Source organism: Carettochelys insculpta, chromosome 2 (genome assembly GCF_033958435.1).
Source record: "Carettochelys insculpta isolate YL-2023 chromosome 2, ASM3395843v1, whole genome shotgun sequence".
Lineage (NCBI taxonomy): Eukaryota > Metazoa > Chordata > Testudines > Carettochelyidae > Carettochelys > Carettochelys insculpta.
In genome coordinates this window covers 235,151,451-235,177,747 of record NC_134138.1, presented here as the reverse complement: position 1 = coordinate 235,177,747, position 26,297 = coordinate 235,151,451, and the positions used below count along the sequence as shown (strand labels likewise).

Genomic DNA, 26,297 nt, shown 5'->3' with positions numbered 1-26,297 from the left:
GTGCCGAGTGGCCCTGTCGTGATAGCACCTTACCATATGCCACTAGGGGGCCCTTCTCCCCAGGCACCAACCGTGGCACCGCAAACTACGGTGCCGGGGACTCAAATGGAGGTGCCTGAAGCCGCCGCACCGATGGGCTTGGAGGGCACAATGCCCTTGTCCTCTCCAGATGAGGCATTGGCTGGATCCTCTGCATCCCCAGTAATGGAGGATGGAGGAGCGTACCAGCAGTTATTGAGAAGGGGGTCCCAGAGTCTGGGCATACAGGCGGAAGAAGTCAGGAATGAAATAGACCCTGTTACAAACATTCTCTCAACGTCTGGATCTGCCGGGTGGCACTGCCCATTATAAAGACAATTGCCAACACAGCAAAGACAGTGTGGCAGATCCCGGCCTCAGCCTTGCCCATGGCTAGAAAAAACAAGCACTGATATTTCGTCTCAGCCCAGGGCAATGAACATCTGTTTACCCACCTTCCCCCTGACTCCCTGGTTGTGGATGCTGTGAACAACAGGGAGAGACGGGGGTACAGGGGCCCTCCCCTAAAAACAAGGAGGCCAAATGCTTAGACCTGTAGGTAGGAAAGTCTATTCTACAGGTGGCCTCCAATTGAGAATTGCTAACCAGCAAGCCATGGTTATCATATATGTGTATAATACAGCCAGCTCCATGGACCATTTTGCTGAGCTGCTCCTGCCAGAGACCAGGTTGGACTTTATGGCCCTGGGAGAAGAGCAGAGACTCATATCTAGAGCGGCACTACGGGCCACACTAGACGCAGTGGATGTGGCCAGCAGGGCCATGGCCTCGGGTATAGCCATGAGAAGGGGGGCATGGTTTCAGGTCTCAGGACTCTCACAGGATGTGCAGCAGTCCATACAGGACCTCCCCGCCCTTTGAGGTTCCCTCCCTCTTTTCAGAAAAAACTGATAAGAGGCTTCATAGTATGAAGGACTCACGGACCACCCTATGCTCACTGGGTCTCTATACACTGGCAACCCAGACGAGACACTTCAGCCCAAAACCCCAGTCCAGACAGTTCCCTCAACAACAACAGGATGGGAACAGGGGAAAGGACAGTCACAATAGGAGGCCTCCAGACACAAGAGCAGAGCCACCAGGGTCTAAACACCAGTTTTGATGGGGCAGTCGGGAGCGACATACCAGCTACCCCCACGGTTCCAGCACAGTATTTATTTTCATCCCGCCTATCCCCATTCTGCCATGCATGGTGCAGCATAACATCGGACCAGTGGGTCCTCCACATGGTAGGAAAGGGATATGCTATCCAATTTTCTTCCTATCCGCCTTCCCACCCCTCCTCTCTGTCCCTCTTCAGTGACCCCTCTCACAAGAGAGTTCTCAGGCAGGAAGTAAAGGCACTTCTACAAAAGGGGGCTATAGAGGAAGCGCCCCAGGAATTCTAAGGGCAGGGGTTTTATTCCAGTTATTTCCTAATTCCAAAAGCAAAAGGGGGATTACGGCCTATCTTGGACCTGCGAAACCTGAACAAATTTGTGAAAAGGATGAAGTTTCCTATGATATCCCTGGGCATAATTATCCCAATGCTGGAACGAGGGGACTGGTTTGCCACTCTCGACTTACAGGGCGCATATTTCCACACAGCAATCTATCCGCCTCACAGGAGGTTCCTCCGGTTTGTGCTAGGGAAGGACCATTACCAGTTCACAGTCCTTCCGTTTGGCCTCTCCTCAGTCCCAAGAGTCTTTACCAAATGTATGTCAGTAGTGGCAGCCTTCCTACGCAGGCAGGGGGTGCACCTCTTGCCCTACCTAGACGACTGGCTGATCCAAGGTCGGTTGCAGCGACAGGTGGCACAACACATGCAGCTGATATGAGAGACATTGGACACACTAGGCCTCCTAGTGAATGAGGCAAAGTCCGTACTAGTCCCAACTCAGGTCATGGAGTTTGTGGGCACCCGACTAGACGCAGACCGAGCCAGGGCCTTTCTGCACCAGAGCAGGGTCCAATCCATGGCATCTTGCATCCAAGATCAGGTTCCCAGCCACAACAGCCAGGGGATGCCTCAGACTGTTGGGCCACATGGCGGCATGCACATTCATAGTCTAGCATGCCAGGTTGCGAATCTGCCCCTTCCAGCTGTGGTTCACCTCAGTATACAGGCCTGTCAGGGACAATACAGACAAGTTAGTGACAGTTTCCCCAAGAGTGTTAATGGCATTACACTGGTGGTTAGAGGCCCGGTTGGTCTGCATGGGAGTGCCCTTCAATCCATCACAACCCTCCCTCTCCCTGCTCACAGATGCCTCAGACCTGGGCTCGGGAGCACACTTGGGGGACTGCCAGACGCAGGCCCTATGGAGCAAGTCCGACGCTCAGCTCCACATAAACATATGGGAGCCCAGACTGGTTCGGCTGACATGTGAAGTGTTTCAGAGCGAACTGAAGGGGCAGTGTGTCGCAGTCAGCACAGATAATACTACAGCAATGTACTATATAAACAAACAAGGGAGTGCATGCTCATTCCCCGTGTTTCAAGGCCCTCACTCTCTGGGATGTCTGCATCCAGCACCAGATTCTCCTGACGGTGTTCTACCTGCCTGGGGTTCACAACTCCCAAGTGGACCGTCTCAATAGGGCCTTCATGGACCATGAGTGGTCACTACACACAGAAGTACTGAGTTCAATTTTCCAGAGGTGGGGACGTCCCCAGGTGGACCTCTTCACCACTCACCTCAACGCAAAGTGCAGGACATTCTGCTATTACCAGAACCAAAGCCCAGGCTCTTGGGCAAACGCCTTCAGCATTCATTGGTCGGGTCCCTTGCTGTACGCCTTCCCATCGATACTGCTCATCCACCAAACACTGCTGAAAATTCGGTTGGACCGAGCATCAGTTATCCTAGTGGCCCCAGCTTGGGTTTGGCAACACTGGTACTCGACCCTCTTGGAGATGCCAATCGCAACCTGGAGCCAATCATGCTTCAGATATGCCGGGATCTGCTGACACAGGAGGAAGAGAGACTGTGGCACCCCAATCTCCAGGCACTGTGTCATGGCTCCAGTGTTTGGGATGGTCTGTGTCTGGCTAAAAGTTAACCTTCTGTCTTCCCCTCCTTGAGGCACCACAGAAACAAAAGGAAAAAAACAAAGGGAAAAGAAAAAAAAAATTCAAGCTTCCAACACAAAAGAAAAACCTAACCTTCTGTCTGCTCCTCTCTGAGGTAGCACAGAAAAACCTAACCTCCTGTCTGCCCTTCCCTGAGGCAGCACAAAAACAAAAGAACAAAAACAAATGGGAAAAAAGAAGAAGAAAAAAAACCTGCAAAGCTTGCAGCACAAAAGAAAAACCTGCGTCCTTTTAAAAATCCTGGGTTCTCAACATGATCCCACCGCTATGCTACCATGTCATGGCTCCTTCCCCACTCTAGCAAGACAAATGCAGAAGTGGGGCCCAGCAAAAGTACCTCCAAAACCTTATCTACCAGGTTTTAGTATAAACTCCCCCCCACCCCCCCCAGAATCCTAAAAATCTTAGATTTTGGGATAAAATTTGCTGCCACCACCCAAGTAATAATAAGGAAACCACAGAGACGCTACTTGGGAAATCTCAGCCCCAAAAGTAAAAAACCAGGACACAAACATTAACCAATACCAAGTTAATAAAAAGAAAAAGAGAACTTTTATTATTACAGTATTCGTGTTGCAAGCCTCGTGACTAGATGGAAGAGTCACAAAGTAAAACACATGGGGAGTCTCCACCATGGGCCTAGAACTTAGTTACAAGGAGAGTAAAAGAACATTTCTAAAAAAGTGCACAGACATCAGATCCCACTTCCCAAACCGTGAAACAATAAAGCCTAACAGACTTATCTAAACTTTACCCTACTTACAGAGGATTGGAGGGCCTGTTTTTGGAGGGAGATATTCTGTGTCTGTCTCCCTCATGGCTGGAAAGAAGAAGAAGGAGCAGAGGACGGAAAAGGGAGGAGCCAAAAAATTCAATTCTTACCTACATTTCTATAGGCCAACCCCACCTGGCTAAGGAGGTTAACCCTTTTACTCCCAGGCTGTTGGCTAACCCTCATGATCATGACACACTGCATCTCACGTCATAGAGGCTCCATGGCTGAGATCGGTTAAGCTGGCCTGCTCCAGACCTGTCAGGGAAGTATTGTTAAACAGCAGGAAGCCCTCTATAAGGGTAACATATGTAGCCAAATGGAAGAGGTTTACCATATGGGCCACTCAAAGGGGGTTTTCCCTGGGGGAGGGCCCAGTACCTCATATCCTTAACTACTTGCTGACCCTTAGCCAGACAGGGCTGTCACTATCCTCCCTGAAAGTGCACTTGGCAACTATTTCGGTGTTTCACCCGGGGCCCGGGATGTCATCGGTCTTCTCAGACCTAGGCCGTGTCAACACTAGCCCCAAACTTCAAAATGGCCACGTAAATGGCCATTTCGAAGTTTACTATGAAGCGCTGAAATACATAATTCAGCGCCTCATTAGCATGCGGGCGGCCACAGCACTTCGAAATTGACACGGCTCGCCGCCGCGCGGCTCGTGCTGACGGGGTTCCTTTTCGAAAGGACCCTGCCTACTTCGAACTCCCCTTATTCCTGTGAGCAGATGGGAATAAGGAGACTTCGAAGTAGGTGGGGTCCTTTCGAAAAGGAGCCCCGTCGGGACGAGCCACGTGGCGGCGAGCCGCGTCAATTTCGAAGTGCCGCGGCCACCCGCATGCTAATGAGGTGCTGAATATGTATTTCAGTGCTTCCATTAGTAAACTTCGAAATGGCCATTTACATGGGTGTTCTTCGAGATGTGTTGCTCATGTCCATTCCAAAACCCTCCTGCCTTCCCCTCTGTCGGAGTAGCCGGCAAGAAGGAACTGGGGGGGGGTCAGGCAGTGCATATATGGGGGGCCATACAGGCACCACTCCAGGGGTCTCCACACCGACCCTAGGGCTCCTGGCTAGGCAAAAACCTTCCAGCAACTGGGCTTGCACTGGCACACACCCAAATTGGAATGGACATGAACTACACATCTCGAAAAACACCAGTTACAGAACAGGTAAGTGTCTTTTCTGTGATATTGATAGGCAATAAGTGTAGAACTAATAAACTGATAACTTCTTTTATGGTTTGTAGTCAACCAATGTAATCCAGGGATGTTATAAAGTAAAATACTATAGATTGCTTTAAAAAAATAGTTGTATTCCCAATAATATTTTCACTTCAGGATCCCTTATTAAAATACAAATATTATTTGCTAACTATTGTTTTATAACTTTTTAATATATTCATTTCCATGTAAAATTGATTTATTCGTATTTTTGATGGATAGCAAATAGTTTTTTCTGTAGTGGTAAATAATGCTTTATATGAACTTCTGAAGCATGTTTTTATTTATTCAGGTTATTGTGTCAATGAGTGTAGCATTTGCCCAACAGACTGAACTGGAGAGAATGTCTAAACAAAAGGAAGAATCAGCAGAATCAGTAGCACAAACACAGTTTGTTCATCAGAAGGAAAAACATTTTGAAAGTAGGAAGAAGTGCACTGAAGCTGAATTACATGACTACCTTAGTAAGGGGAAGAACGCAGACATTAAACATTCAGAAGAAGTGAAGCCACTTAGTAAGGAGCTGAGTGAAGAGTCCTGTGAGATTTCTTCTGTTGAAGAACAACTTGAATCGAGTGTTAAGCCTGGTCACATGCTAGAACTGAGCAAGCATGAAATGCGGTCTCCAGTACAGCCTTTCTCCCATGACAAAGATCATACCATAACAGAAATATCTGTAAGTATGTAGACATCCATCTGAGAAAATCTTTTGTTTTTTCTGATGGTATTAGAAGGTAATTTAGTCCTAAACAGTTGGGGTTTTTAAAAATTTTAAATCAAAAAGAGTTAATTCTAACAGAAACGATTTATTTTAATTTTATGACAAACCATATTCCATTTAGCAACTTGTGTGCGGTGTTTTAACCCAAGCATTGTAGCATTACACTAGTGCATGAGAACTAGAACATAAAACTGAATATCCTGAAAATGATTACTCAATTTCCATTTTCAAAACTTGTGATATATAAAAAAAAAAAGAGAGAGAGAGAATGGCATAAACTTGATTTTTAAAAATTATTTGAATACTGGTTGAACCTCTCTAATCCAGAACTCTCTTGACTAGCGAACTCCGTAATCCAGCATGATTTTAGTTAGCTGGGTGACCACTTTTCATATGTGTGGCCAAGTTTTCCTTAGTCCTATAAAGTTTATTTCTAGCTGCCAGTGTTCTATGCTGTTATTTAGCTGTAATTTACTGCTAAATATCTTCCAAGAGCCCAGTGAGCAGTGGAAGTGTTGGTAGTGTGCTGGAAAATATTGACCTCCCATCATCTGGCACATTCTCTTATCTGGCACCAGTCAGGTCCAAGGGTGCCAGATGAGAGAGGTTCAACCTGTACTAATAAATATATCTTACTAGTGACACATGAAATTTATGTAAAGCGGATAAAATTGTGTAACTGTAGTATTTTAACCTTCCAAATTGTGGACATCATCTGAAAGGATAAAAGCAATAGCTAAAATGTATTATCAAAACAAAAAAGCAGTCAAGTAGCACTTTAAAGACTAATAAAATAAATATTGAGTCTGTTCTGGTATGGCTACGGTCTGAAAAAGTGGGCCTGTCCCACGAAAGCTCACCTAATAAATTAATTTGTTAGTCTTTAAAGTAGTCTTTAAAGTGCTACTTGACTGTTTTTTTCATTTTGATAGTATATAGACTAGCACGGCTCCCTCTCTGTTACTATTAAAATGTATTATTTTTTAATAATGTCTGAGGAGAAGTAGTATAAATTTTTGGGGGGGAGGGTATGTCCAGAGTCCACAATCAATTCCTAATAACCAGGCATTTGGCAATTTAAAAAGTGACATGGGGAAATTTTTACCATGTTATATCTACAGATTCTACTTCAGTTCAGTGACAAAGGTAGTTTACTCAACTCGTTCCCTTCCACAAAGCTGAGGGTCCTCCGACACGTCACACTCACTCATTGTGTGCTAGAACACATGTATCTTCCACACAGCGGTGCTACATACAGTGGAAGAGAGCATTTATCTTTGAGAGTGCCCTCTAATTGTGTTCCTTTGCTTGCTTAAATAGCAACCGACACCTCACCCCCCACCCCCCATCTACTACTACTACTCATATCATGTAAATAGAGGAAGTATATGTCCAGAAACAAACTGAATTAAATTTGTGAAAAACCTGATACCTGGAAAATGTTCATGGCAAAAGGTTATGTCTGTAACAGAAATCTGAGCCTACCTCCCTATACACAATCCAGTTTTAAATAGCTGAATATGGAATACAGTATTAAAAATTTTCATTTTTAACTTTTTTAATAATTTTTTTCATGGGTCTTAATCAAAATAATATGTTCTTCCTAGGATAGGAACAGTTGATATTTGTACAGCTGGGAGCTCACTAGCTTCAGTTTTAAGGGATGACCAGCACATGGAGTAGTAAAAAAGCTTGAATGATTGGAGTTATTTCCACCTTTGTTTTTACAACAGAGATGACAGTGTCATAACAGCGAGTCCTCTGAATAGGATACATCAGGGAATATGAAACAGGAAAAAAATAAAATTAAAAAATAAAAAAATAAATTTGCCTGACAGTGACTCTCTAGTTGCAAAATATTAATCAATCTAACTTTTACATTTCAAATAAGTAACCTTTGCATCTACTCACTTTAGAAAGGTATCAGTGGAACTTAGCCTAATTTTTCTTTGAATGTTTGCTTGTGTCCATTCCATATTAGAGACACATGATTTCTGGTCTTCTCCAGCTCCTAGGTTCATTTTAAGTACCAGTCGAGCAGTGTGATTATTGCCAGATTATCATCCACTGATCTGTCAAATGCTGATGGTCCCTCAGACAGGATGGAGACATAGCAGTTGACTGATTCCTGGTTGCCTGACAGCTCCCCCTCTGCATCCAAATTCAACATCGTGCAGCAGACACTAAAAGCCCTGTTGCCACCGTTACTATCTTCAGTGTGTGTACTGCAGCTGACCCCCATGTCCCCAAGGCCAGTGTCCGTTGGCCTCATATACATGGAACCATTGGGGTTTCAACCCAGGTGGTGGTGGGTGCCTTGAAAAAGCTACTAGCCTCATCATCTCAACCTCAACAGAGGCAAAGGAGCCAAATGAAGACACCTCTTTTGCCTATGTGGACCCAGGAGGGCAGCCAGCTGGTCCATCACCGACCTTCCCCTTTCCCTCCAGTTCCTTCTTGTCACCACTGACAATGACAGTTAGCTGAAACTCCCAGTGCCTGTCCTAGCAAGTGCTTTAGCAGTGTTAGCTGTTAGTCTTTGTAGTGTAAATAAGTAACAGAGAGAAAGCTGTGCTCATCTATATACTATCAAAACAAAAAAAGCAGTAAAGTAGCACTTTAAAGACTAACAAAATAATTTATTAGGTGAGCTTTCGTGGGACAGACCTACTTCTTCAGACCATAGCCATACCAGAACAAACTCAATATTTAAGGCATAGAGAACCAAAAATAGTAATCAAGGTTGACAAATCAGAAAAAAAAATGATCAAGGTGAGCAAATCAGAGAGTAAGGGGCGGGGGGGGCAGGGAGAATTAGATTAAGACAAGTATGCAAAAGAACCCCTGTAATGTCCCAGAAAATTCGCCTCCTGGTTCAAACCACTTGTTAATGTGTTGAATTTGAATGTAAAAGAGAGTTCAGCAGCCTCTCTTTCCAAAGTAGCAGAGAGGGAGCCGTGGTAGTCTGTATACTATCAAAACAAAAAGCAGTCAAATAGCACTTTAAAGACTAGCAAAATAATTTGTTAGGTGAGCTTTCGTTAGACAGACCCACTTCTTCTTCGAGTGTCCCCGTGGGTGCTCCACCATAGGTGACGGCTTGGCCGGCGCCGCAGATCGGATCTTCCAAGCAGTTTCTGCCGGACCGCGCATGCGCCGGCGCGCGCCGCTCCCTGGCGCGCTCCTGGCCACGTGCGCGATCCGGTCCCCGCCAGTTCCTCTTAACCGCCGTCGGCTGCAGACGGAATCCGACTAGGCTAAAGCCACATAGCGTATTCAACGACTTTATTTGTTTTCTCTTTAAAGTTTTTCAGTTCTTTAGGATACCATAAGTAACCGGTTGTTATTTTGTAAAAAAAAAACAAAAAAAAAAAAACAAACAAGCTACGGAGGGACAGCTCAAGCCAGTCCCAGTAACAAGCGCCGGAGGCCGGGAGCTAGGGCCATCAGCCCTCCTGCGGAGGCAGGCCATCGGACGGGGAAACAGCACAAAGAAGTGCTAAGTACCCACAAACAAACTCAAAGACTCACCAACAATGTCCTCCTCAGGCTTTAAAAAATGTGAGTCCTGCCGAGAGGCGATGCCAGTGTCCGATGGGCACAGTCTATGCATAAGGTGCCTGGGGGAGTCCCATGTGGCACAAAAATGCGCCTTCTGTGCAAAATTAACGACCAGAGCACGGAGAGACAGGGAGATGAGAATTAAACTGCTGCTTCTTGACAAGGCCCTCCAGCCAGACGTGCCGGAGCGGCCGCAGCAGGAGGGACCCTCCGGGGCCCTTAGAAGGAAAGCTGCCTCCCTCACTCCATCAGCGCAAAAACGGAGGAAAGTTTCTCCAACCCGATCCCTGCCGGCAGCAACAGTGAGCGGGACGGGAGGAGCGAGCAGCCCCCAGCCGCAGCAACAGCTGATCGGCGGCGGCACGGAGAGCCACGTGGAAGCGGCTCAGCCTCCGATGATCAGCCAGCCGCCCCGCACCGCAGGCAGGGCGGCGGCTAAGCAAGCGCCGGTACCAGCGGCACCGCAGGCAGCGGCACCGAACCCCGGGGAACCGGCGGTGCAGAGCGCGCAGGCACGTAGCCTGCAGGCGCAGAAGGACTCCGCACGTGCGGCACCGCCCTCGAGCGTGCCTAGCACGGTGCCGACGGGGCCAGGATCCCCCGCCCATCAGGGGGCGGAGTTACCTCCTCAAGGGAGGGGGAAGGCTGCACACAAGAGGAGGCACTGCAGCCCCTCTCCAGACAGGGCTGTGGAGCTCTTTTCTCACAGCCCTCCGCTCATGTTGCAGACTCCAACCAGAAGGCAGGGGCCCCCCCAGCCTACCCGGAGCCCCCTTCTCCTTTCCTGCAATCAGCCTCCCCATGGCTGGCACCACCCTCGCCCTTCCTGGGATTTGAATCGCTGGACTATTATGCAAAATTGCTCTCTCCAGTGTCTCGACGATCCCCCTCTCCCAGACACACAGGGTACGTGCAAAGGGAATGGTCAAGGTCACCTTCCCAGGAACAGTGCCTATACTGCCATGGTCGTCCCTACCACGCGGGGCATGGACACCATCGGCAATCTACCAGGGAGAGATCCCCACATACTACCTCGTACCCCCGAGGGCAATCGCGATCGGGGACGGAGACTCAAGCATCCCAGGGGGGACTGGCCGTGGACCCACGAGATTTTCCCTCGCAAACCTCCAGCGAGAGGGCGCACCATCACCATCAAGAACCGGAAGGGTCCAAAGAAATGTACCCCAGCGGTTCCTCGTTTTCCTCCCCGGATGAGGCCACGGCCTTAGGGGACGTCCATCCCAAGGACGATCTCAAACAGTTTCAGGAGCTGTTTAAGAGGGTAGCTTTCACGCAAGGCATCCAGACAGCACAAGTGCAAGAGAAACATCATAAGCTCCTTAAAAATTTGAGCTCCCCGGCCTCCTCCAGAGTAGCAATCCCGCTTGATGAAGCGATCTTGGAGTCCGCCACTACCATATGGCAGACCCCGGCAACTATTCCGCCTGTCCAAAAGAGAGCGGATAAGAAATACTTCGTGCCGGCGAAGGGCATGGAGTTCTTGTTTAGCCACCCCCAGCCAAACTCCTTGGTGGTGGAGTCCTCGCAGCAAAGATTAAAAACATCTCAATTTAAAACAGGGGGAACGGACAAAGATGCCAAGAAGCTAGAGCTGTTCGGCAGAAAGGTCTACTCCTCCTCCACTTTAACCTTGCGAATGGCAAATTATGCAGCGCACTTGGCGAACCATAATTTCGACAACTATGCCAGATTAACTTCCCTCATGGACTCGCTTCCAGAGGACAAAAAGCCGGTCCTCAAGGCCATAGTGCAAGAGGGCTACGCGGCTGCGAGGATGGAAGTTCAGATTGCTTTGGACGTTGCGGACACGGCAGCACGTTCCACAGCAACTGCAGTGGTGATGCGACGGGAGTCCTGGCTCCAGACCTCGGGCATACCGAGAGATCTGCAGGCGAAGATAATCGACCTTCCCTTCGACTTGCAGAAGCTGTTTGCTGAATCAACTGACTCGGTCCTTCATTCCAGTAAAGATTCAAGAGCCACACTCAGGACCCTGGGGATTTACACCCCTCCATACTCAAAGAAAAGGTACTACCCACAGCAAAGGCGGTACCAATACCAGCAACAGCGCCCCCAGTATCACAGGGGTTACGAGCAAGGGCGGCATCAGCAGCACCAGCAGTACAGAACCCCCAGGCAACGCTCACAACAGGGCCGTCCGTCCTCGGGGCGGGGCCAAAGGCCACAAGTTTGACATACAAATCCAGGGCTGTGCCATCACCACCATTGCACAAGATCATCCGAAACGACTTTTTCACCATCGCCTCCGGCCATTCTACGACCAGTGGCAAAGGATCACCACAGACAAATGGGTGCTGGAGATCATAGCCACGGGGTACGCCATCCCCTTCCAGTCGCTCCCGCCGCCGCGACCCCCGCCCAAGCCCCACCCCCAGGAGGCCTCCCATGTAGCCAGGCTCAGGCAGGAGGTGGCCCACCTAGAGTTCATAGGGGCGGTGGAAAAGGTGCTGGAGCAACTGCAAGGGAAAGGGTTCTACTCTCGGTATTTCCTGACGGAGAAAAAGACAGGAGGCTGGAGGCCCATCTTAGACCTTCGTGGCCTCAACAGGTATCTGCGCAAGCAACGTTTTCGGATGATCACTATTGCCTCCATCCTTACAGCACTGGACGATGGAGACTGGTTCGCAGCCCTCGATCTACAAGACGCGTACTTCCACATAACCATTCATCCGGCTCACCGACGTTTTCTCCGGTTCATGGTGGGCAACGAACACTTCCAATACAAGGTCCTACCGTTTGGCCTTTCCTCGGCCCCCAGAGTCTTCACCAAGACCTTGGCAGTGGTGTCAGCCTACCTGCACAGACAGGGGGTGTTTATTTTCCCGTATCTGGACGACTGCCTGCTCAAAGGGACCTCGAAAAGGGAGGTTCTCCGCATGATACGCGTCACAGCAAACACGTTCTCCTCACTTGGCCTGGTTATCAATCTGGCAAAATCAAAGATAGACCCCTCACAGGACATAGAGTTCATAGGGGCTCGCATAAACTCGGTCTCGGCGAGAGTATACCTACCAGAGGCTCGTTTTCGAGCCATCGGTTCCCTTGTGCAGGTCATCACCTTCAGCCCTACGGTGCCGGTCTTGACGTGCTTGCAGCTGCTGGGCCACATGGCAGCGGCTACGTTTGTGGTACAGAACGCCAGGTTGCACATGCGCGGCATGCAACATTGGCTGGCAAGTGTATACAAGCCGGCAGTACACACCGTTCACAGGGTGGTGTCGCCCCCACCTGGGGTGCGCGAATCCCTGCAATGGTGGGTAAACCCCGGGAACTTGCTAACAGGGGTACCCTTCCATCAGCCGCAAATATCGGTTTTCCTCACTACGGATGCCTCCCTCATAGGGTGGGGAGCGCACATGGGCGAAGAGGTGGCTCAAGGACTGTGGTCACCCACGGAACAGTCTCTACATATCAATGTTTTAGAGCTCAGAGCAGTGTTCAACGCCTGCAAACACTTTCGAGACCGTATACAAGGCAAAGTCGTCGGGATCAGTACAGACAATACCTCCACCATGTTTTTACATAAACAGGCAAGGAGGAGCTCGATCCCGTACCTTATGCGCGGAAGCAATCCGCCTATGGAACTGGTGCATCGCCCACGATATAATCCTGAGAACCTCCTACTTGCCGGGCACGCACAACGTGAAGGCAGACCAGTTGAGCAGACGTTTTGCGCTCACCCATGAGTGGCAGATCCGTCCCGATCTACTACGGCCGATTTTCCACACATGGGGGTTTCCCCAAATAGATCTGTTTGCCACTCAGCACAACAAACAGTGCCCACGATTCTCCTCCAGAGCAGGGCTGGGCCGGGGGTCCCTGGGGGACGCGTTCGCGATCCCGTGGGGAGGCCCCCTGCTTTACGCGTTTCCCTCCCAGTGCTGATCCACAAGGTTCTGCAAAAAGCCAGGAGAGACAAGGCTCGGATGATCCTGATAGTCCCAACATGGGATCGCCAACCATGGTTCCCTCTACTCCTGCGCCTGTCGGACCGCCCACCGATGCCTCTTCCGGTGGCACCGGATCTGCTCATGCAAGCCCAGGGGTCCATAGTGCATCCGCACCCCCAAAGCCTGCAACTGCAAGCGTGGCTAATCCATGGCTCAGCTCCCTAGAGAGCACATGCACAGTGGAAGTACAGCAAGTCCTAGAAAGTAGCAGGAGGACTTCCACTAGGAAAACCTACAAACAAAAATGGACTCGCTTCATGGCTTGGTGTTCTACCAAGCAGCGGGCCCCCCTTTCGGTGCCTATACCTACAATTCTAGAGTATTTACTGGACCTCAAGAGAGCAGGACTCTCGCTATCCTCGTTAAAGGTCCACCTTGCCGCCATCTCGGCGTTCAGACATGAGGAGGGAGGGCACACGGTGTTCGCCCACCCTATGGTTACCAGGTTCCTCAAAGGGTTGGTAAACCTATACCCCCCTCGGAAACCGATTCCACCTTCGTGGAGCTTGGACCTGGTGCTTACCACACTCATGGGACCACCGTTCGAGCCCTTGGCCACGGTTCCCCTTCGCCTCCTTACAGTAAAGACGACCTTTCTTCTTGCAATTACGTCAGCCCGTCGGGTGAGCGAGCTTGCGGCAGTCATGGCAACGCCACCCTGCACTGTCTTTTCCAAGGAGGCGGTAACCATACGGCTGCATCCAGCCTTTGTTCCCAAAGTTTCTTCCGAGTTTCACATCAATGAACCTATTGTTCTACCCTCGTTCTATCCAAAGCCTCATAACTCCAGCGAAGAGGCGCGCCTACACCTCCTGGATGTGAGGAGGGCGCTAGCCTTCTACGTAGACAGGACAAAGTCCTTCCGAAAAACGGATAGACTCCTGGTCTCCCTCGCTCCCAAATCTAAAGGAGAAGGTCTCTCATCGCAGAGAATCTCAAAGCACATTGTATCCTGCATAAAAATGTGCTACGAGCTCAGAAAGACTCCTTTGTCGGCCAATCCCAGGGCTCATTCCACCAGGGCGGTGGCAGCATCAACAGCCTTTTTCAAGGGCGTTGCATTGAAAGACATTTGCAGAGCGACGACCTGGTCATCCTACGACACGTTCGCCAAACATACGCCCTTCACAGGGTATTCCAAGAGGATACCCGTCTCTCTGCAGCGGTCCTCTCGGGGACCAGCTGCACATAATCCGATTACCCACCACCTATCTGGGTTACTGCTGTGTAGTCACCTATGGTGGAGCACCCACGGGGACACTCGAAGAAGAAAGAGAAGTTACTCACCGTAGTAACGGTGGTTCTTCGAGATGTGTCCCCGTGGGTGCTCCACTTCCCGCCCATCCTCCCCGCTTCGGATCTCTGTTAGTGTTTTGCAGGGGCAACCGAGGCGGTTGGTCGAGGAACTGGCGGGGACCGGATCGCGCACATGGCCAGGAGCGCGCCAGGGAGCGGCGCGCGCCGGCGCATGCGCGGTCCGGCAGAAACTGCTTGGAAGATCCGATCTGCGGCGCCGGCCAAACCGTCACCTATGGTGGAGCACCCACGGGGACACATCTCGAAGAACCACCGTTACTACGGTGAGTAACTTCTCTTTCTTTAGACCATAGCCAGACCAGGACAGACTCAACTTTTAGGGCACAGAGAACCAAAAACAGTAATTAAGGAGGACAAATCAGAAAAAATTGATCAAGGTGATCAAATCAGAGAGTGGGGGGTGGGGGAAGGTCAAGAATTAGATTAAGCCAAGTATGCAGACGAGCCCCTATAGTGTTTCAGAAAATTCCCATCCCGGTTCAAACCACGTGTTAATGTGCCGAATTTGAATATAAAAGACAGCTCAGCTGTTTGGACAGACTTCTAACTCCCTTAGACAAAGGGTTAATGGGCACAAAACAGACATCAAAACACTCCAGATCCACAAACCAGTTAATCAACATTTTAGTGGAATGGGCCATTCTGTTAATGACTTAAGAGTAAGCGTGTTATTGAAAAAAAATTTTCACATCACTATTCAAAGAGAAACAGACGAGCTGTCTTTTATATTCAAATTCGGCACATTACCACGTGGTTTGAACCGGGATGGGAATTTTATGAGTCACTATAGGGGCTCGTCTGCATACTTGGCTTAATCTAATTCTTGACCTTCTCCCCCCACCCCTCCACTCTCTGATTTGCTCACCTTGATCACTTTTTTCTGATTTGTCCTCCTTGCTTACTGTTTTTGGTTCTCTGTGCCTTAAATATTGAGTCTGTTCTGGTATGGCTATGGTATGAAGAAGTGGGTCTGTCTAACGAAAGCTCACCTAATAAATTATTTTGCTAGTCTTTAAAGTGCTACTTGACTGCTTTTTGTTTTCCAAAGTAGTGTGAAAGAGAGGCTGCTGAACTCTTTTATATTCAAATTCTACACATTAACACATGGTGTGAACCGGGATGTGAATTTTCTGGGACATTACGGGGGCTCTTTTGCATACTTGGCTTAATCTAATTCTTGACTTCCCCTGCCCCTCTACTCTCTGATTTGCTCACCTTGATAATCTTTTTTTCTGATTTGTCAACTTTGATTACTATTTTTGGTTCTCTATGCCTTAAATATTGAGTCTGTTCTGGTCTGGCTATGGTCTGACGAAGTGGGTCTGTTCCACAAAAGCTCACCTAATAAATTATTTTGTTAGTCTTTAAAGTGCTACTTTATGGCTTTTTTGTAGTGTAAATAGTTTTGATTATTGTGTAAGTAGTGTAAATAGTTCTAATTAGCAATTAGTAAGTGTTCATGTTAACATTCATCACTGTAGCTCTGAGGAGGATTTTTTCTCTCCCTTGATTGCCCTTCAGGAAGGCATGCCTAGGTCTCCACCCTTTAAAGACTGTGCTGACTGTGGCAAATGTGTGCCCAAAAGCAATCCCCATGTTTTGTGTTTGAAATGTTTGGGAGAGTCTCATTAGAGAGATCTTTGTGCTATCAGTAAGATTTTCAAGCCCAGGACTTTGAAGGATAGGAATCAACAGCTGCAAGTCATTCTTATGGAGGCAATGCTTCCACCTGAAAAGTTCTCGTCAGTCCCACCACTAAGCACCTCATCCTCAGTGCATAGTGCCCTGGCACTGAGCTTAGCACCAGTACTGACAAAGAACAAGGTACACTGACACCATGCTGCATTGTCAAGCCCCCAAGGTCCCAAGATGCATAGATCTGAATCCCCATCACAAAAAGGAGAGGCGTGAGAGGAGTAGGTTGCCTATCTCAAAACACCAGGACACAGTGCTGGTGAGACCTGAGCATGGCCACCCTGCATCAGTGCCACATCCTGCTAAGCATGTGTTGACTCCTGCTAGGTTGAGTCCACAACTACGGTTGTCTCCAGTTGGTACCAAGGTGTTTTATCTCCCCTCAACCCTGTGGGCATTCAGGGTAGTGCAGACCCTGATATGGGCCAGGACACCTTTTTCTTCTCCCAGAAGATAACCTTTGCCAAGGCACATAGCTGTTTGGCCCCCATCTCGAGGGAAGCCTGCGATGCTGTTGTGGTCTCCAGCAGTGATTCTTGGCACTGCATCCATGGCACCACACTAAGCATCCTTGGACTGTGATGTCCCTGTCTAGGTGCCAGGAGGCATGGCACCCCTACTGTCCTTGGAGGTGTCAGAGTCCAAGTCTGACTACTTCCACTCCAGCAGAAGGAGGAGTTGTAGTGCTGGATTCTCCTCAAGAAGAAGCCATCACTCCCCTGATGTAATGGCCAGTCCAGTGGCAGCCAGCTGCAGAGTGGCCTTTTTGAGCACTCTGGGCTTCATTCCAGGGTGCCTTGGCCTCATTTGTGCTACTGGCACCAATAGCAGTACTATCTTCATCTTCGGGGCCACTGATACCCTACATGCACTGTCAGCAACACCGACGCTGATGACTGTGGCACCATCAGCCAGACTGTCAATGCCAATGCCTTCATAACTGTCACTGTCAGCTTCGGCCCTGACTTTTGACACCTTGGTGTCATGCACAGCACTGACACTGCCATCTTCACCTCTTCTTGCTCCAGGACCAACCCCTCAGACTGCTTAGGCCTCATCATCATCCATAACAGCACTGATACCTCAGCCACAGGGGTTCAGCCCTAGAGATCCCTCAGGGGCTGAGGGTACAGGCCATCCTCACCTGGGAGCAATTTCTTCTTCCTCATCACCACACAAGGTGGAGGCTGGTATGGCCACCTTGCCCGCCTTGGAGGATAATAAGGCACTCCAGCCGCTCTTGCTCAGGGTAACTCAAGGCTTTGGGGTGCAAATTGAGGAGGTTGTGGGCAAGCCCAACATGATGATCAGTGTTCTTTTCTTGACCCCCCCCACCCATGTAGCCCTGCCCTTGATTAAGACAACAGCTGGTAATGCCAAGACTGTATAGCAAACCCCAGCTTCAGTACCCTACCCCCCCAGTTAAGACCCATGAGAGGAGATATTTCTTGCCATCTGTAGGGTATGTACATTTATATACCCACTCTCCTCTTGATTACTTTGTGGTAGATGCAGCCAACCACTACAAGTGCTGGGGTACCAGTAGCCCTCCCCATAAAACAGAAACACTAGACACTGGAATCTGTATGGGAGGACAGTTTATTCAACTGGAGGCAACTTAGAATCTCCAACCAGCAAGCTCTAGTTAGGAGATACTCTTACAACACTTTGTCATGCTCGGCAAAGTTTGTGGAGCTACTCCTGCAGAACTACAAATTGAAATTCATGCCCTGCTGGAAGAGGGAAAATTAATATCTAGAGCAGCTCTACAAGCATTTTCAGATGCAGTAGACACCACTACAAGAGTCATGGCCTCTGGTATAGCCATGAGAAGAGGAGCCATGGATTCAAGTTTCGGGCCTACCTTACAAGGTCCAGCAAACCATACAGAAACTTCTCTTTGAAGGCCCTTCTCTATTTTCAGAGACAGACAGAAGGCTTCACAGCCTCAAAGACTCAAGGACAACATTGAGTTTGTTGGGCTTATGCATGCGTGCTGCTCAATGTAGGCACTTCATGCTCTGCCCTTCTCCACCCCATATCATCGGCAGCCTAGAGACCCCCAAGGCATAGGAGGAATGGACGTAGATGCTCTCAGCAACTTGGTCAGGGCTCTGGCCAGCAAAAGCCTTCTTCAGGCCTTAAGCAAGCCTTTGACGCTGTGGTTGAGGATGACACACCAGTCACACAGCTGAATCCTTCCCATCCCATGTTTTTGTTTCGACCGTGTCCTTTCTATTGTGTTTGGCCATGAATAACATACAACCGTTGGGTCCTCTGCATAGTAGAAAGGTGATAGAATATCCAGTTCAGCTCATATCCATCCTCACACACATTCTCTCCCTTTAGGGACTCTTCTCAGCATCTTCTTATGCAGGAGGTGCAGTCACTCTTGGCTTTGGGGGTGATATAGGAGGTTCCTCAGGAATTCAGAGGTTAGCGGTTTTATTCCTGTTGTTTCATAATCCCAAATTCCGAAGAGTTTGGGCCCATTCTCGATCGGCAAGAGCTGAACAAGTTTGTAAAACAATTGGTTCCCTATGGTTTTTCTGGTTCTCATAATCCCTTCCCTGGATCCAGTGAATTGGTTTGCCACCCTCTACATACAAGGTGCCTATTTTCACGTAGCCATTTATCCTCCATACAGGAATTTTCTCAGGTTCATGGTAAATGGCATGCATTGCCAGTTTACAGTCTTCCTGTTTGGTTTCTGAGTGTTCCCGAGGGTTTAAATCATGTGCAAAGTGGTGGTACCTTCCTTCCTCTGCAGACACCGTAGGTATCTCTTCCCTTACCTACACAACTGGCTAATCAAGGGCTGCCCGGTCTGGGATCATCTCTTATTTACAAGACAAATGGTTGTCAGTCCACTCTAGTCCCAGTACAGAAAATGAAATTCGTAGGGTCTCTGCTAGACTCAACACATAGGCAGATGCTGCATGAATCTTTTGCCTGTAGTGTGAACCATTTCCACTTGGCAATGTAACTTGTCCTCATGAAAGAGTGCAGGAGATTGGTGGGGCGTTGGGTGAAATGGAGAAGCTTGGAGATAACGGCATGGATATTAATACTACTTATATAGAATTCACATATGAAACCCCTGCACACTCTCACCAACACCAAAATATTAAACAAAGGTTAATATTTTTCTTTGGTTTTGGAATTACATATATTTACTCTCTATTATGGAGTATGTGATTCTTTAATATTTGGCCTTCCAACAAGCAGTCAACAAAGTTGATTCCTTGGATAAGAGACATTTTGATTTGTGTAAATCTTTTTGAAAAATTGTTTAACCGTTTCATATGTGCACCTGCGTATAGAATGCTAATAACAATTCAAATATTACAGCCCTATCAGGAGATGGCAGCATCCAGTACAGAAACCCCAGGTCAGCTGTTGCTATATGAAGAGCGTCTAGAAGACATGCGGCAGGAACTTGTACGACAATATCAGGAACATCAGCAGGCAACAGAATTACTGAGACGAGGCCATATGCAGCAAATGGAATGGCAAAAAGAAAATCAAGAACTACTCCTAGCAGAGCTTGATAGACTTAAAGTTCAATTAGCTGAGGTAATGTGAGGTCTGGGGCAATGGCTGTGTAGAAGAAGGGATTTTGGCTTTAAAGAAGTTAGACAGAGAATTTTCTGCACTGTCAGTCCTGAACTGTCATGGGCTAATCTTGGTTGGAGCCTTCAGCAGTTCAACCACCTTATTATTGCTGGGAAGACACTTAGCAGCCTGATCTCCTTCCACTGGCTGTCTGGTAAAGCCTATCATAGCCAAGTAGAGGGCATGAGGGTTCTGGGAATAGCTTTTATTTAGCCAGCTTCCCTCAGAATAAGTATGGTCTCAGAGAGTTATCATTAGTTGGCCCCCTTCACTGATTGTTGCTGTAGAGTAGCAACCGTTGATTATTTTCGTGCCCTTTCTTTAATGTAGTCACTGGCACAATAGTCCCAGGAATGACTGTTCACAGCCCAAACTTGGATCATCTGTGAAGTGAGGTATGCCAGGAGTGGCCTGCAGTGATCCAACTCCAGTTAGTGTCTCTAATGCCATATTTCTTCCCTCATGCTCTGTTTTATTTCAAGCCAGATATCCTGTCGTCTTATGTGGAAAGACAGGAGGTACTATGCTGTTTTCTCCTGATAAGAATACCAGGAGACTCTGTAGTTTCACTGATTGGACCTGGTGGTGTAAAGGAGCTTCCATTCCCTGGTGGAGAGAAGGGTTAATATTCCCTAGGGAAAAAAGAAACCATTGTGAACAAGAATGAACTGTCTCTGTTCTGCTTCCCTACATCCAGAAGATGTCCTCCTTGATTCAATTTGGCTGTAAGGAGCTTGGCTTTGTAAAGTACAAATTAGTTTCTCAGGAGAGGCAAATATGTTGCACAGGTGGAACTTCTTTAATCTGGAACTCTCTCATCCTGCAACATCTGTAATCCAGCATGATTTTAATTAGCTGGATGACCACTTATCATGGGTGTAACCAAGTTTCCCATGGTCCCATAAAGTCTGTTTCCAGCCACAAGTCCTGGCTCTGTGTCCCATGCTGTTATTTAGTTGTAATTTACCCCTAAATTCCTTCTAAGAGCCCAGTGACCAATGGAACTGTTGGTAATTCTGCTAGATGATATTGACCTCCTGTGGTCTGGCAAATTCTCTCATCTGGCACTGATCAGGTCCCGTGGGTGCCGGATTAAAGAGGTTAAACCTGCATATATTATATTTTTTCCGTTTCTAAATTATAGCCGCCTTAGAATCAAGTATTCCATATTTATACAATCTCTACCAAAGATGTGTTAAAGAACTGCTCTTAAGGATCAGGGTCTCAAAAATAAGAGTTTTCAAACTGTTCTTAGATTTTCTCCCTTACAGACCCAGAGGACAAAACTCATAAGAATCCATCCAGTCGTACATTTGCAGACTCACATATTACATTGATAGTGCATGCATGTATATTTGATGTCATCTCAACAATACAGTGTTACAAAAATACATGAGAAAATAGTGAGATGAGTACCCTCAAGTTCTTCAGTGGTGGTCCTCTGTACTTAAAATGTTCCATCTGACTCCTTGTGCTCCTTCAATACTAGATTTTGCTCTATATACATTCTGTCTGGATCAGCATATGTTTGGGATGGGGGTTGTTGATGGCTTTTCCTTTCTGCAACCAGGGGTGTGGTTGGCAGGACTGCTTATCCTATAGCCTATTTCTGGACCTCTTTGCACCCACTGTCCTGGAATTGTTTAAGATACCAATAGCTTCCTCTACTCTGCACTGCCTCTTCTGTCTCCTTACACTCACATCTATACATTGTGGGAGCTGGAACTTCTAGCACTGCTGAGAGAAAGTATGTTTGTGATTTAGACCATTACTTCTTCTGTTTTAATGCAAAGGTTGTTTTTGTCAGGAAGAGGTATTAATTCTAACAAAGATAATTATTGAATGAGGAATACTTCTAACGCCTCTAAATTTGTACCATAGCACTGGAACAGACCTCCCTTGTCATACAGTCCAGTCTCCAGTAGGCAATGCAGTCACTTAATCCCATTCATAAACTTATAAAGCTTCAAAAAACTAATTAGATTGTTTGCATCCTGCCACCATTCCCCCCACCTCCACTTAATGGCAGACTGCTATAGAGAATCACTCCTCCGAGTATTGGAAATCCCCTTCCCTGTTTTAATCCTCATAGAATCATAGAACACTAGGACCGGAAGGGGCCTCGAGAGGCCATCAAGTCCAGTCCCCTGCCCCGACAGCAGGACCGACCACTATCTACACCATCCCTGATAGACGTCTATCTAATATGTTCTTAAATATCTCCAGCGAGGGAGATTCCACAACCTCTCTTGGCAACTTATTCCAGTACGTGACCACCCTGACAGTCCTCAACTGTAATCAGTTTGTTAGACAATATTCTTTCATCTTTGCAAAGGTCTTTTATTAAAAAAAAAAAAAAGACATTATCTGGGTAGTTGATCTGTCATCTTAAATATTATACTATAGTATATATTATGAAGTTAAACTGGTAGCTTCCAGTGTAACTGTAGTGCTTTAAGAAAAGTACTTACAGATTTGCATGAATATCTTATACATACTTAAACTACCGTAAACACCAGTCGGCTCTCTTGAGCTTCAGAAAGCTTTAAATTTGCTTTTAATTACTTAATAAAAGGGGCTGCATTTTCCGCTGCAAAATATGTTGTTTTGGAGGTGCCAGAAATCAATAACACCAGAAGACTGAGAACCTTGCTAGTGTTAATTCTTTCGTCCTACTATTATGTCCTGATGACATTTTTAGAGTGTCTCGGTGGACAATGACATCTTGGTTATGGAGAGAGAGAGAATGCTTTTAGAAGAGCTAGAACTGTTAAAGCAACAGTCTGTACCCGGAAGAGAGAAGCAGCATTGTGAGCTGTGCAACAACAGTACGCAAACACAGGTAAATATGGACTTTGGCTACTTTAGGAGTATGTAAATACAGTAGGATTTCTTTTGTCTGATACCTTTTGGGTTGGTTAAATAACGAGGAGGTGGAGGTGGAGTGTAGCTATAGCAACATCCAACAAAGAACCCAAAACTGTTTATTTAGCATAACAAACTTCATTTTAGCAGGCTGTAGCTTGATTCTGACTTTTTGTATTTTTAGCTTTCCTGAATACTAGCAATTTTGTGGAAAGAGATAATTGTTTTGTTTCAAATAAATGTATTTGCATAAAAGTTTTAATTTCGTAATGTAACACTCTATCAGAATATGATGATGATGCCAACATGACAGGATTTTTGTCTCTTTTGTCCTCTCTACCTTTGCAAATACTTACTCAGAATGAAAATGAAAGCCAGATTAAATCAAAAGAATACACCTTTGAGAGTGAAGATGGAGGAGGAAAGCCTGAAGAAATATCTTCTGATAGTCTTTCAAAAGAAAGGTATTCAGAGCTTGTTCTTGTTAAATCCAGACTTTCTTTAATTGAGAGTTTCTGTATTTATAGTGAAAACAAAAATTATATTTAGCCTTATTAATCAGATAATTACCTGATGTATCAGTTATATGCAATAAAAAAATGTAATAGCCAAATATGGGTAGTTTTTTGAATGAAGCTAAATAATGTGTCAGTTTTTTACTGTTTTATTTGTTTTGTTTATTTATTTATTTATAATATAAAGTTGGGTCATTTAAAAATTATCTTGAAAATGATGTTCTGAGGCTCTTCATTCCAAGTAGTTGAATCAAGTGTTTAAAGTCATATGCCAGTCATCTGAATTTATAGGGTTTTTTTTCTTGGCTTATGCCACAGATTCCTTCATATAGGGCAAGGGTGTATACCTGAAACTCAGCCTTTTCTATATAGCTAATAATGGCAAAGAATGATGTATTTGATGTTTGCCCATTTTCTTGCCTATTTCATACTCTGTTTAGGGTGATACAAATTGTACTGAGATACTTTGACAAAAATCAATGTATCTTTGAATATTCCTTATCATGAACATTTTATGTAAACTTTTGCAATACATAAATATAAAGATGCTTACCAGACATGTAAAAGGCCCGTTTTGCAAAGTCATTATGTAATTTTAACTATGGCTTATACTGTATACATGAAGTAACTTAGGCATTTAAAAATATTATCAGCATAATTTAACTTTTTGTGCACAATTTTTGATGTTCATTTTATATTAAGTTACCGGTCTCTTTTTATTATAAAACCTCCACAAATTGGATTTTTTACTAAAATCTCAGGTTGCATTTTAAACATAAAACATAAATATCTTGAATTATTATGTCATTTTCCCCCTCACTAATTTTTGACTTCCAACCTTGCCACATTCAGTCAATCTCTTTCCTCAGACTGTATGTGAAATCTTGATCACTAATGTGTTGGCTCCCCATCATTATGAGGCAAAGTAATTTTTTGAAAAATGAAGTGTATGTAATATACAATTAGTATTTGACTCTGTTATAAATAATGTTTATTTTATAATAATATAGTCATTATATATAAATGAATAGACTGGTGTGGTGTTTATTTAAAAGTACATATTTCCAGTGCAAAATAAAATAATAATTGTGTTGTTTTATATTTGATTATAGCTGGACAATATTTATTTTCATTTTGTCCAAGTTCTTCAACTAGCCATTTCCTTTTCTCTCTCTTATAAAGAATCTCTGATGTAGTAGCTTTCAATAGATGGTGCACAGATTCCTCGGGTTCACAGATTCCTCAGGATCTTCAGACTAAGTTCAAAATTGCCAAAGGGTTCACCTCCATTCAAAAACACTGGGGGATTCCACAATTAGGATTTCACTTACTGCTTCTGTGTATTCTGAGTCCCAGCTGCTTAAGTTGCTGACAAAAATAGGTGTTTTAACTCCTATTAGTACTGCCAGTCCAACAGATACATGGATAAGTACAAAGAGAGAGGATCCAGCTTGACTGGTTTTTGTATGATTATTTATAATTAAGAAATTTGGTTTGTGACATGAATGGTGTCCCCAAAGTGTCATTTTTACAGTCTATTTTCAAAGCAGGACTACACTTTAAATGACTCCTTCTGGCTGGTCCTGTGTTCATGGAACTGCGCAAGGTTGGGCTCCATACAATTCATCTAAAAGCACTCTAAGCTACTGCAGACCGGTGGATAGTGGATATGCAAAGTGGCTTCCACTTATCCTCACTTCGTTGTTAATGAACCATTTGTGGTTACGGTTTGTCAGCCTGCTGACATACAACCCCACAAGGAGTAGGATTTTAAAAAAAATGTGTTTGCATTTGGCTCTTCAGTGGATGGAGGTAAAGACAGGTCAGGAGAAGACAGACTTTGATTTTACTAAATGTAAATAACATGTGAAAACTGAAGTTTTGTGATTTTTTTCAGAACAGATATGAAGTTATATTTCACTCAGTTTTATGAACATTGATAAGAACTTTGCACAAAACTAATACAAGTTCTCTTTTAATATTACTCTGATTTGCAAAGGGCAAAATACATGATTTAGCTTTCTTGGTAATACCAGCCAAAAGTACTTTGAAACTTGACTCTCACATCATTGGTGAGCCAATGTAAAATGTTTAGATTAGTAAGAAGCAGTAGTTTCAGATACTAGAAAAATCCTAAGGGGTGTATTTACCAAGACACAAATATTCAAGTTGGAGAATTCTGCATTGTTGTCACCAGACACACTTTCCATGTATTCTTTAATTGTGTTCTACAGAGCAATAGTGCATCACTGACCAACTCATATGAAACCTAGTGAGGATGAAGGGCTTATAATGGAAATGCTGATAAACATGGTGCTGCTATCTGCATTTCAAAATAAGAATTACTATGAATTTTTTCCTCAAAGTTGTAGCTTTCCATAGTTATTGATATAACAATCTGTAATATTTTTTTAAAGTTGATTGACTATGGACTAATAGAGATATGCTACTGTAGCATTTATGCAACAAAACCAAATGCTAGTACCACTGAATCAATAGCCAAACTTCCATTGTCTTCAGTGGGAGCAGGATTTTGCCCATGAATGCAAAAATAGCATGTGAGGGGGAAATGCTTCGATTAACTTCTATTTCATATATATATGTACAGGCATGCTCTACAGAAGACCAATAGCAGACTCCTGAAGATTCTGTTAGAGGTTGTGAAGACAACTGTAGCTGTAGAAGAGACAATTGGACAGCATGTTCTTGGATTATTGGATAGATCTGGGAAAGATCCTCCACCTTCTAAAACTGTTCTGTGGGAAATGGAGGCGGAGCAGTCACTAAAGTCCTATGTCCATGTGGGACTTGAAAAAGGTACTGGTTGCATGTTTACTTCTTATTTCATATCATGTAGAAGCTGTGCCAGTAATTTATTACCAAAACAATTAAAATGGCTGTGA

At 45.8% G+C, this 26,297-nt stretch overlaps 1 protein-coding gene across 6 annotated transcripts in view; it reads left to right on the top strand.

Annotated features, from left to right (window-relative positions):
- The window catches only part of AKAP9 (A-kinase anchoring protein 9), a 252,463-nt gene that overhangs the window by 129,628 nt on the left and 96,538 nt on the right, over positions 1 to 26,297 (top strand). For all 6 annotated transcript variants that reach the window (XM_074984762.1, XM_074984761.1, XM_074984760.1 and 3 more), the window contains 5 exons: positions 5,406 to 5,789; positions 19,751 to 19,975; positions 22,716 to 22,856; positions 23,240 to 23,343; positions 26,003 to 26,211. In XM_074984762.1, the coding sequence (XP_074840863.1) occupies positions 5,406 to 5,789; positions 19,751 to 19,975; positions 22,716 to 22,856; positions 23,240 to 23,343; positions 26,003 to 26,211 (1,063 nt within the window). The remainder of the gene's footprint in view (positions 1 to 5,405; positions 5,790 to 19,750; positions 19,976 to 22,715; positions 22,857 to 23,239; positions 23,344 to 26,002; positions 26,212 to 26,297) is intronic.